The sequence below is a fragment of the Brassica rapa genome, chromosome A03 (assembly GCF_000309985.2).
Source record: "Brassica rapa cultivar Chiifu-401-42 chromosome A03, CAAS_Brap_v3.01, whole genome shotgun sequence".
Lineage (NCBI taxonomy): Eukaryota > Viridiplantae > Streptophyta > Magnoliopsida > Brassicales > Brassicaceae > Brassica > Brassica rapa.
This window is the reverse complement of record NC_024797.2, coordinates 7829022-7841508: the sequence shown is the minus strand read 5'-3', so window position 1 is coordinate 7841508 and position 12487 is coordinate 7829022. Positions and strand designations below refer to the sequence as shown.

Below are 12487 nucleotides of genomic sequence, written 5' to 3'. Positions count from 1 at the left end.
CTTTTTTTAAAAACAATATATATACAAAAGAAAAAATATTTAATAAAAAAATTAAAATTGAAATTATTAAAATATTAAAATATATCTATTATATTTTAATTAATATTATAAAATTTTATAATAAAAACAATTTCAATAAATTTTCAAAAATTAAAATTATAACTTTCTAAATATAAATTTTATATTTATTATAATTTTATGATTTTTAATATTTTTATGATTATATTAAATGTAAATATTATTAATTTATTATTTGACTGTTACCGCATTTGGTAGTTAACCAGTCATAAGTCACCCGCAAACGCACCAATTTTTAACCGCAGTACCAGTCGTACAAATCTCTTAAAACTGCTAGAAACCGCAACCGTCCACATCCACAAACTCCCACAACCACAACCGCAACCGCTGCATTTGAACCAGTCAGCCCTAACTTCCTGTGAAATGAGCTTGTGCTTGGGTGGGACTAAACCGGTTTATTTCGGTTTAGAGTATTGGTCACTCTGGTTAACAATGGCTTCGTTGGGATTTGTATTGACAACAACAAAAAAAATCTAGACTTTGTTAAAAATTGCAATCAGAAACCTTTGAATCCAAGACCTGAGTTAACTCGCCAGATTCAACGTAAGCTTTTCTTTCGCCCCTTAAAAACCCTAGATTGATGGTGTTGTAATCTTTCCACATCTCTGATTCGTGAATTGGATGATGTAGATCAATATGGCTGGAGTTATGCAGAAGTTCCTTGTTGCATCAATGTTCATGTGGATGCTTCCTATTGCCATCTTATATGCTTTCAACCACGATTTTCTTCCTGGTATTTTGACTTTGGAACCTAGTTATAATTACTTACTTCGGTTTGATTTTTATACAAATCCTTTGATGGGTTTCTTAGATTAGGACCAGTTGTTGTCTTAAAGCAAAAAGTTTCCGCCTTTCCGGGTTTTGATTGATGTATGAGGGAATTTCTCTGTGTGTCGTTTCGTGCTTTACTTAAAGCTTGGAGCTTGGAGGTTTTTGAGCTGAGGAAAAGTAATTTAGAACTTGGAGCTCTTGATCTGAATCCTGTGAGAAGCCATTATTAGATTAGAAACTGTAGCTATGTGTTCAGATTTAGATTGTGGTACGTTTGCATTATTGATTGTGAGTTATCTCTGGATCTTTGTTTGACTAAATGGCTTTGATTAAGGGTATACTTTTGAGGAGTATGATGATTTTCTAGAAACTAGAGGGCATTGTTTTGCTAATTACTTATCCACCTTTGTATTGTCTTTACATTTGCTATTTAAGTCTGTCGTACAAATATGATCTAAAGATCTATATAATTCCTGATCATAAGTTTAGTCTTGTTGATTCATGAGTTATTGGTTTTTGGCTTGTGGTAGGAGGTTTAACATTTTAAGCATTTCAAACTGAGTTTAACCCGGAGAACCACTATCTGAAGAATTTAGGAAAGTAGGAACTACTCTTGTTCTCTTCATTATTTTCTTTGCAAAAGTATCTTTAGCCTGAAAACACTCTTTTAGTGAAACCTGATTTAGGAAAATATCTGATTGTTGGGATCTGACGAGATTACAATATCTGTTCTGTTAAAAAAAAATCATTTAGTAACTGCTAAATTTTATTAGAAGTTAAGTTTTAGGTATCGTTGAAAAGAGTTGGAGCTGGAAACATGAGATTGAAATGCTACAAGAGGCTATGTGCTATGGTTGTAACCTTAGTTCTTGTAATAAAGGCATTTTAGTCTTTGACGCTTAGTTCATGTAATGTACTTACGGTGTAATGTCTCAATCTCTCTCACTGTCTCACGAAGTCGTCTCTATTATTGTCGCAGCTTTAGTTTTACAATAACATAGGTGTCTCAGAGTTATTACCGCCTCTTACAGTTGCGCTGTTTAAATCTTGGACAGGTTCAACAACATTGTCTCCACATTCTCTTACACTACTGAGTGGATTTCTTGCGGTGGTATCAGTCAATGTAGTGATTGTGTTCTACATCTGTCTGGCCCTGAAAGAACCTACGGATAAACACAAGCCAGACGCTTCGTTTGTCGCAGAGGCCAAGGATAGCGTGAAGAAACTGACATCAGGAGTCCCAAGCACTGACCCGGCACTCAAGAAACAAGAGTAAGAGGTTACCAAACCCCATTTTCTTAAAAGCAAGGAATAGCGCCGATATTGCATCAGATAGAGAGCATCTTTCAGGTTCTTGAAATGTATTTTTATAATTTGTAGAAATTTTTGGCTGGTAGTTCATCCTCTGTTGCGACATTTGGTGGTTTGGTTTAAGCAACAGAAACTGCAATGTTCATGTTGAACGGATACGAGAGCAAATGTTTTATGGACAAAACTGTGTTTCCAGTTGCTGTTCCTTCATTGCAAGGATACTAATCTGAATTTTACGGTGACAATTGTTTACTTGTAAACATATCTTCAGCTATACAATTCTGGTCGAAATTGAAAAGCAAACCAGTTTGTTAAGTGATCATAAACCACAGATTCTAAATCATAAACTTTACAGCTTGAGGAAAGACCTAAAGAGGGTATATTTGTTTTATACGTTTAAATAAATATTTTTGTGATTTTTGTGTGTTATTTTGGGATAACAACTTGTTTTACATTATTTGATTTTTAAAAATGTTTTAAAATACATGTAAATGATAAGTTATATAAAATTATATTTATATTTGAGTTTAAGATTTAAAACCAAACCGAAATAGGAAATTTAGTTTAAGTTTAGTAATACAATATAATTTGTATAAAATTAAAAACTGCAGTATATAAATAGAATTTGGCTGTAGACTTATCAAATCATATAAATCGAAAAAACCAATATATTAAATTAAAATATAGTAATAGATAATAGTGTAATTATATATAAACTATATAATATAAGTAATAATATTTAATTTAGCTATGTATCAATATAATTTTGATTTAAATTTAAATTTTATTAATTTTATTGAAAGTTAAGACTATTTTTTGTTTTATTCTGTTGTTGTCATAAATTTAAATAAAATATAATTTGTTTTCTTTTATATGCTGATAATTTATTTTTTGATAAAAATTTATTAATGATATTAAAATATAAATAACTTTCTTCTTATTTGTGATCACAATTTTTAATAATTTTATATTTACATTATTAATAATTATAAATAACATAGAAAATAATCTATCCATCTAAATACTGGAATAACAAAATAGCACTTTTTATGTTATAGTGGATCTGAGTTTTTACCATTTGACGTAAAATTCATAAAGTATTAGTTAATATATAAGTATATATTTTTGGATTAAAACCAGATAAACTAAAACTAAAGGTATTTAAACCAAATCAAGCCAAAATAGATGTGTTAATACAATGGCTAATTTTATAAACCAGAAAATTGAGAAAATCTAAGACAAACTGGATTAAAATCCAAATTGAACATCTCTAATTAGTGTTTAAGATAATTTGGTACTATATCGTTGTCACCATATATTTTTTATTAACAACATTTGGAATATATATATTTGCACGTTATTTGACCTGTTTTCAAAATATACAGGTTTTAAAACAAAACATATGTTAATTTTTTTTTTGGTATTAATTAATAATCAAACTGTAAATGTTTAAAAATTGAATTTGTTAAATTACTATGGAGTTAAAGTTATGAAGACTATTAATTCTAAAATAATGTATTCGTGATTAATTTTAATTTTAATTTTTGAGAAAAAAAAACTAATATTCAAACGCAATTTGGAATAGAGGAAGTGATAAAACATAAAAGGAAAAAAAAATGTAGGATTGACTGTGGTGTTCCATGCCACGTACGAAGGGGTCAAATTACGAACAATACAACCATTCGTAGCTTTTCAGTCTACTTATTGCGGACGTATCAAAGTCAAATAATACATTCATCTCCGCGTAGACGTAAATTTTGAGACTCTTCTCCTCTCTCATTTATTCTTCCATTGTCGCAAAAAATGATGCCCCAACAGATAAGTCGAGGCTTAGATGTTCCAATCATGTTTCTATATCTTTTCTTAAACAAATAATTAAAACAAAACTGAAACCAAACACTCTTGGTTTAGTTTGAACTTTTATCAAATATACTCCCTCCATTTAACATATGACAAAAAAAAAATCACATATTACTTGATTTTTTTAAAAAGATAATTTTATATCAAATACTTTTACCAAGAAAGCATCGATCCTGCAGGTAACTGCAGATACATACAACTTATATGGTGAATAATGAACGAAGGCATAATTGGCATGTGTAAACAAGATAGCTCAACTTTGAATATATAGTAGTGTGACTAGCTTAAATGTCCATTGATTCAAGTAGTAGTACACAAGATATGATATAGTTACTGAGATAAACTTCCAAAAACAGCCTAAGCTTTCTTTACTAGGTGCGAGCGGTAAATCACATCCGAAGTGCTAATATAATTGAAATACAACATTTTAAGTCATAACTGAAAAAGTACGTTCTCAAATTCTAGGATCTATTTTTGGAATAACATTCAACGTAAACAACTAGTAATAGAAGTCAAACAAGTGTTAATTCCGTGTCAGGATGAACCATTTTCTAAGATTGTAAGCTTTCTTTTGACTTCAGTTTTTGTTAGATTTATATGCTCTCCGTCCGTTTGACTTCACTAATAAAAAATAATACTGGGTCACTAATAAAATAATACTGACGACAAAAAAAAATAAAAATAAATAAATATATATATATATATATATATATATATATATATATATATATATATCTTTTGATATCATACTGTTACAAAATAGGTTTCTTTCACCCTGGAAAACAAAATTGATGTACTTACCTTTTTTGTTTTTTTCTTTTTGCTAAAAAAATGTAATATATAAAATAGTGAATATTAAAGGATGAAAGAACATTCTATATATACACACACACACATATATATATTTACATGTCCATAATAGAGGTTCAAATTGCTTATCACGGATGTAAAATATGCAATGTTTAAGATATTAAATGTTTTTAAGAAAGAAGAAGATATTAACTGTTATATTATACATGATGTGTTTTTATTTTTGAAAAAAAATATTACATATGATGTGTTTGATACTTTATAGTTATGTTCAACTGAATATAGTATCTACATCGACTCTATAATGCACAAATGGTACATTATAACATGTAGCATTATATTTGGATTTAGTTTTGGCTGTATTCATTCCAAAACATATATATAGAGCAAAATGTACTTAGCTATCGACTTTTCTTTTGTATGCTCACGTTTCTCTAGAGTAATACACATGCGTATTTAGAATATAGTAACGTACATACTTTTTTGTTTCATTCAACAACTATTAAATTAAAGATAAGGTTCTAAAAATGGAAAGTAGTTATATAAACATACTTGGGTGAGGCAAGCCCCATGCAGTATTTAATAATGTAATGATGAAGACAAATTACCATATGCGCGTATATGCTAATATGCAAAAACTTGTATAATATAAGCTCTTTGACACTATTTGACTAAAATATAAGGAGTGTCAAAACTTCGATTGGTGGCCACAATTTAGAAAAAAATAATGGTGAATTTCCATTCCTTAAGTTTTATACCATTTATGTTGATTTTTTTGTCAGATTATAGATTTATGAAAAAAATTATGAAGAAAAAAATTCTTCTCTAATTTCTATGAAGAATGAAATGAACACCAATTCATATATTTTTTAGATTTTTCATTTTTTCGACTGAATATTTTTTTTTTCATTTTTATCCATTTTTCCATTCAATTCAACAGTTACTGATTGAAGCCATAGTGTTATTTTTTCATTATATCAACACATTAAAGATCTTTTTATTTTTTAATGATATTCTCATTTAAATTTTCATATTGCTAACTAATATATGGTTTGATTGGTTATAAAGATACATTTGCTGAGAGAAAATTATTAGTTGGAGTTATATACTACTCTCTCCGTTTTACAAAGATAGATTTTTCAGTGTTTTCACACATATTAAGAAAACACACTACTATAATAAATGTATTGTTTCCTGTAATTTTCTATTTTTAATAATTTTTATCCATAATAATTCAATAAAGATAATTTATTTTCTTGAAAATCACAATGTTTTTATATAAAATACAAAAAGTCTATCTTTATGAAACAATTTTTTTTATAACATCTAACTTAATTAAACGGAGGGAGTGTTACGTAATCTCCGGTAAAAAGAGTACAATATTTTTTATGTATATGTGAATTTTTCTTGGACATCAGTATTCTATAAGTGCACTATAATTCCTTATAAAAAGTTCTAAAATTAGCTAACCATTTTGCTGGTATTTGTGATTGTCTTTGGGAATCAATTAATTAATTGAATCTACTTTTGTCTATCATCCAAAGGACTTTCTTTTGCCATTATTAAAAATCAAATTATTATTCGATTTCAAAGCCTACATATGGTCCCAGGAAGAAGAACTTGTTGTTCGGCATTGGAATTGTTGGAATAGTATAAGCTGCCAGCAACAATCCAACATTGTCTTCAATCCAAATTACCGGTGGTGAGGTGTGTTGCTACTGGATTCTGCCATTGAGATCCGATCCATCCCATCTTTTTTTTTCTTTTTTCTTTTTGATCAACCTAACCATCCCATCAAAACGCCAAATATGTGTACAATTAAAAGTTTATTTCATTGTATTCATAAAATATATCAATATACATGCTCTTCTTCACCTATAGGTATTGGAGTTCGACTTTTTTTTTTTTGGAAACACGGAGTTCGACTTTTAAAAAATATTGCATCTGATATATTTTCAGAAAATTTCCTACAATTTTTGTAAGGGATTACAGAATTATAAGAGATAAATTCATCGCTCAAAACACTATTGTATTTATTATTTATATATAATCCAAATTAGAACTTTTTCTATAAAATGTTTGTCTAAATATGATTGTTAGAAAAAAATACAAAATGGACAAATTGAATTTTTTTCCACATCAAATTTTTTTAGTCAAAAAATATTTTACGTTTATAGACGTTAATTTTATTTTTAGTTTTTTAATGAGATTATATATTTCTGTTGAAAAGTAAAAAGTTCGTCGCAAAGCCAAAAAAAAACTACAAGACCTAAAACATAACTAAATAACTGACTTTTTTTCGGAAACAACGTAGAAAAAGTTCATTGAACTTTTGTTGCTTTAGTTGTTACATTTTCCTAACTATGATTATATGACTTTTGTAAAAAAAAAAACTATGATTATATGACTTGCATCAAAAAGAAACCATGATTATATGACGGTGTTAAAAAAAAAAAGAGAGAGAAGACAATAGACATATGATAAAACATATGTGATTTGCAGAATCTTTATGGATTTGTTGTTGATTTATTTTAAGAATACCAGGTGCATCTCAATTACAATAAATAAAATTGGGATATAAATTTTGCAATAAAAAGTTGATACCTTTGAACTAAAATTGATATATCATGACCGGGTGATTGTTGTCGAGTGGTAAGGAGACGGGGCTGAGCACCAACATGTTTCAGGTTCGATCCACCTGATGCGCGAAACTAAATCACAATTATCCTGGTCACCCAACACGGATATGGGCCCATGCTTTAGGGCCCATTTGAATACCCGGAGAGAGGGTCTATCCGTGGACTGCACTTCCCCTTGGGGATTAGTCTGGGCCTCTCCATGAGCCTGGGATACCCCCAGGTTAATCAAAAAAAAAAAAAAAAAAATTGATATATCATTTCAACTTTTATCAATAACATACTACGCTAGTGTATTTTAAAGGTAAAATTGGAATGTCGGACTAGAATTGAACAGGTTGATTTGTCCTGTGTTTTTACGTTGGTGGGGTTAGAGTTGGACTCTGGTCCAGTTGAAACCTGGTCACCAAGGCTTTACTGGTCGGGCTGACTCGTCCCAAGGGTTAGTCGAGCAATTTAAGTTAGTTCTAGAAACAGACCAGATACAAGCCCTTGGCTCCAGTTCAATACTGACCTGACCCTACCGGATCACCTATAAATAGTTAACCAAAGAGGTTAAAAGGGTCTTACTCAATGGTTTTCGGATCCAAACCAGAATCAGCTGACTACGTTAATTTATGGTCAAATGGGCACTCGGACTAATCTGAATTTGGAATGAGTATATTCTCTAGATATATACGTACGAGGTTGGTATCATGGAGTTAACGATAATTCATTATTTTATTTTGCATTCACATACACATGCTATGGTAACGCGTATAAAAGACTGAACTAGGGAAGAACTGCAAGAAGAAATTATAAAAATCAATAATATAGAATACCGACCACATAAATAATTCTTAATTGTCCCCAAAACATGATCGTAATTTGAATATTTTAACCTTTGATCGTTTTTCAGTCAAATACACGCCAAAACATGCTGAACTCTCTCCATGCACACTATAAGTACGCCTACACATACTTTTTTTTATCTCTTAACACTTCCACGAACTTCTCTCTCTCTATCCTTTACATTTTCTTCCAATAATGGCGGCGAAGTCCTTGTTTCAAAGCCCTAATCTGAAACATGTCTCATTTCTAAAATCAGACCAAACTCTTGTTCTTCCTCATGTTGTCTCTCTTCCCAATTCCAAAAATACCCCCAAAAGACTCGTAGTTTCTTCTTCTTCCACTTCCTCTTCTTCTGCTGTATTAGCACCACATGTTCTTACTTCTCTTGTTGCTTCTCCTCCTGTATCTCGTGCTCAGGCACCGTTAGCTAAGGTTTGGAGAGAGATACAAGGGTGTAACAACTGGAAAGATCTCATCGAGCCTACTTTAAACCATCTTCTCCAACAAGAGATCACTCGCTACGGCAACTTAGTCTCAGCATGTTACAAAGCCTTCGACCTTAACCCTAATTCAAAACGTTACTTGAACTGCAAGTATGGCAAACAAACCCTACTTCAGGAAACCGGAGTCGACCAGCCTGAGGAGTACCAAGTCACCAAATACATCTACGCCACACCGGACATCAACATCAGCATCAGTCCGATCCAAAACAAGGCCAATAGGGGCGGACGTTGGGTAGGTTACGTTGCCGTTTCATCTGATGAATCGGTAAAACGTTTAGGGAGGAGAGACATTGTGGTGACGTTTCGTGGAACGGTCACTAATCCTGAATGGGTCACGAACTTCATGAGCTCTTTGGCTCCGGCTAGGTTCGATCCTCATAATGCACGTCCCGAGGTGAAGGTGGAATCAGGGTTCTTGAGTTTATACACATCTGATGAGAGTGAGAGCAAGTTCGGACTAGAGAGCTGCAGACAGCAGCTTCTGTCCGAGATCTCGAGATTGGTGAATAAGTACAAAGGAGAAGATATGAGTATAACACTCGCTGGACATAGCATGGGAAGCTCATTGGCTCATCTTCTTGCTTACGACATTGCGGAGCTAGGTTTAAACCGGAGGATGGGCGAGAGAGATGTCCCGATAACGGTCTTCTCTTTCGCAGGTCCTAGGGTTGGTAACTTGGGGTTCAAGAAACGTTGTGAGGAGCTAGGAGTTAAGGTTTTGAGGATCACCAACGTTAACGATCCGATCACTAAACTTCCAGGCGTTTTATTCAATGAGAATTTTAGAGTTTTAGGTGGTTTTTATGAGCTTCCATGGAGTTGTTCATGTTATGCTCATGTTGGGGTCCAACTCACACTAGATTTCTTTGATGTTCAAAACATTTCTTGCGTTCACGATCTTGGGACTTATATCGATCTTCTCAACCGGAGAAGAATAAACTCAAGATCAGCCGATTCTGATAAAGACAAGGATAATGACAATTTTTCCTTGGAGTTTTTGAAAGGAGAGGGTGAGAATATGATGTTCCTGAAGGGACAACGAATGGTGCATTGGACCAACGTCGTGGATCTTCTTTCTTCTGTCTCTGATCATATGTTGTATTGTAATATTTTCTAGCCCTAGAGTGATTCAGGCTAGGTTTAGGGTTTTTAGATGGAAGCAAGTACTTCTAAGTTTACACACAGTGTATAAATTGCGGATAATCACAACTAGAGCCGTTCTTAGAATATTTAAGACCAGAAGCAAAAAACAAAAATGTGGCTGGAACTGTACCAACTTATGGACGAACCTGTGATCTGAAGAAGGTGAGATGAGTGCGCGTTGCACTAAACTAAAAAGGATATATAGATTATGTGGCCGGAAGTATTGATAAAATAAACGGTCGCAAGCAATTGCTTCATTTGCTTGATGGGGCCGCTCTGATCACAACAATTTCCTTAGATCACAAGAAAGTGGAGATTGTATATTTTTGTGTCTGCATTTATTTATATGTATATGGTTAAATTATAGTGTATACCTTGAAACCATTATAAATTGACTTAGTATCAGTCATCTTTTCAAAGTTGCGAACGAAATAAAGACAACAATGTTTGACATATGCGTTTCACTATATATATATATATATATAAATTTACGACCAAAACAATTTAGAGCTAGAATCTTTTAATTAACTTGTTTACTATTTTAGTTTATATTTACTAGTTTGAAAGGTTTATATTTAAAACTAGGAAATATTTTAGATATTACATTTTTAGTTATTGGAAACTGCAACGTAGGTATCCTTTTTAGCAAAAAAGAAAAAACGTAGGTATATCCTTTTTACTTTTATGTTGCATGCACATTGACCAACAAAGGGACATTAAAAACAAGGATTGACTAATATATTCTCCCTAGTTGGAATTTTATTGTAAAACAATCTTAATATTGTTTTAGTTTGTGAGCAATAATATATATGTTTATGTCGTTTATTTCACTTTATCGTCCTTTTTACTAAATTATAAATGTTTCATGCAAATAAGAATTGACTAACTAAACATTCTATCTAGTTGAAACTTAGACCAATGTATTTTTTCCTGATAAGAAACTTTGACCAGCATTAGGGGGTACTCTGCTTCAATTTTATATATGAGAGTGAGAACATATAGGCTAATTATTCTTTTTACATGTCGTGTTTATATGATTCGTAGATAATTTTCTAAAAGTAAAAAAAGATGCGTAGAAATATTCGCGGTACACCCCCCGTACATACTTGTTATATATAGAACAAAGAAACCTTTTTGATTGAAAAACAAAGAAACACTTGCGGGATAGTTTCCGAGAGAAGTCATCGTCAAAGTGGAAGAGTTATACAATGTACTGCATGGTACAAATTTGTTGTATTTTAATGGTTTAGAAAAAAGAATCTAAGGGAATCATTACAATATTTACTGAATGGTTTGAGAAAAGTACATAATAATGTTTATATTTAATGGTTAAGAAAAAAAAATGTTATGTCTTCACCGAGTTACTGCATGGTTATATTATAACTTATATAGAAAGTCTTATATATACGTTCACTGCAGGGTACAAATTTATCAAACACACCATGATGGAGAAAACATGGGGTTTCCCTATGAGACTACGTCGTATAAGTTCATCATGAACTTCTCCATTTTTAATGTTAAAGTTCAGAAATGGGAACATATATTGATCATAGGAAAGTGGAATGAAACGTATGTCCGCAAGTTCATATATCCTATAGTTTAGAGTTTGATCAAAAAGTGAATAAATGTTCCCTAAAGCAAACGATGAGTTTATACTTTATACTATCAAAACAGTGCGGCTGATGAATTTAGACCAACCGGCATCGTGAGCTGCTTTTTTTTTAATTAGCAAGAGGTTCGGACCTAAGCACTTATTTACCCCGGCCCGAAACCACAACATAAAATCACAACATCTAATATTAGTTTCGTTCTGAAAAACTGAATTGTTTTAAAATTATTATACCGTCTGATTTGATTATTTCTTTTTCAAATTTTCTGGTTTATATATATATATCTCGATGAAATTTGGTTGGTTCGATTGAGGTAACAGAACCACCTAATATCTAAAAAAATTAGGTGTCGTTCGAGTTTAGTTTAGTTTTATATAATTCAAGCAAGATATTTAGGTAGTTCAGTTTTTCAAAGTAATTTAATTGGTATGTACATAATTATATTTTTTTTTATCAAATACATAACATATATCTAAGAATATGAAGTTTTAGTCTATAATTTTTTCTTTTAGATAAATATTTATTTTAAAACTAACTATGAATTTATTTTAGGTATTTGGATTTCCATTTGATTTTAACTTTTTTGGGTATGTTTTTTTTTAAAATGTTTTGGTTGGGTTTCAGTTTTTTTTTTAAAGAAAAATGCCCCCCATATTACTGATTATGGGCCTTTTGATAAACAGAACATAGGGGGGGTGATTGGTTGGGTTGTAGGAAGTGGTTTTAGTTTTAATTTTCATCTACAACCTTAAATACTACCAATCATGCTTTATCTTAGTTTTTAAAGCTACAACCAAAAAATTAAAGCTACAGCAAAAACACATAAAAAATTGTTGTAAAAGTCTTATTTTCTAAAGCCTCATTTTTTTAGCTGTAGGAAATTTTAAATCTACATCACTTAAAGCTAAATCAAAAATCCTACAGACAAAATGAT

At 31.3% G+C, this 12487-nt stretch overlaps 2 protein-coding genes across 2 annotated transcripts; both read left to right on the top strand.

The window, feature by feature from the left end:
- The first annotated feature begins 484 nt into the window (after positions 1-484).
- Positions 485-2420, top strand: LOC103857395. Its single transcript, XM_009134563.3, has 3 exons — positions 485-621; positions 709-811; positions 1905-2420. Exons 2-3 carry the CDS (start codon positions 715-717, stop codon positions 2123-2125), a joined length of 318 nt encoding a protein of 105 aa, XP_009132811.2. The 5' UTR covers positions 485-621; positions 709-714; the 3' UTR covers positions 2126-2420.
- Positions 2421-4431: 2011 nt separating this feature from the next.
- LOC103857685 (phospholipase A1-Ialpha2, chloroplastic) lies at positions 4432-12353 on the top strand. Its single transcript, XM_033288441.1, has one exon. The coding sequence runs from the start codon at positions 8493-8495 to the stop codon at positions 9915-9917; it is 1425 nt and encodes a 474-aa protein (XP_033144332.1). The 5' UTR covers positions 4432-8492; the 3' UTR covers positions 9918-12353.
- The last annotated feature ends 134 nt before the right edge of the window (positions 12354-12487 follow it).

Excerpts from the sequence above, each read along its gene's own strand:
- LOC103857685 (XM_033288441.1), top strand. The coding sequence starts at position 8,493 with ATGGCGGCGAAGTCCTTGTTTCAAAGCCCTAATCTGAAACATGTCTCA.
- LOC103857395 (XM_009134563.3), top strand. The coding sequence starts at position 715 with ATGGCTGGAGTTATGCAGAAGTTCCTTGTTGCATCAATGTTCATGTGG. Across the intron at positions 812-1,904 it reads CAACCACGATTTTCTTCCTG|GTTCAACAACATTGTCTCCA; the intron begins GTATTTTGACTT and ends AATCTTGGACAG.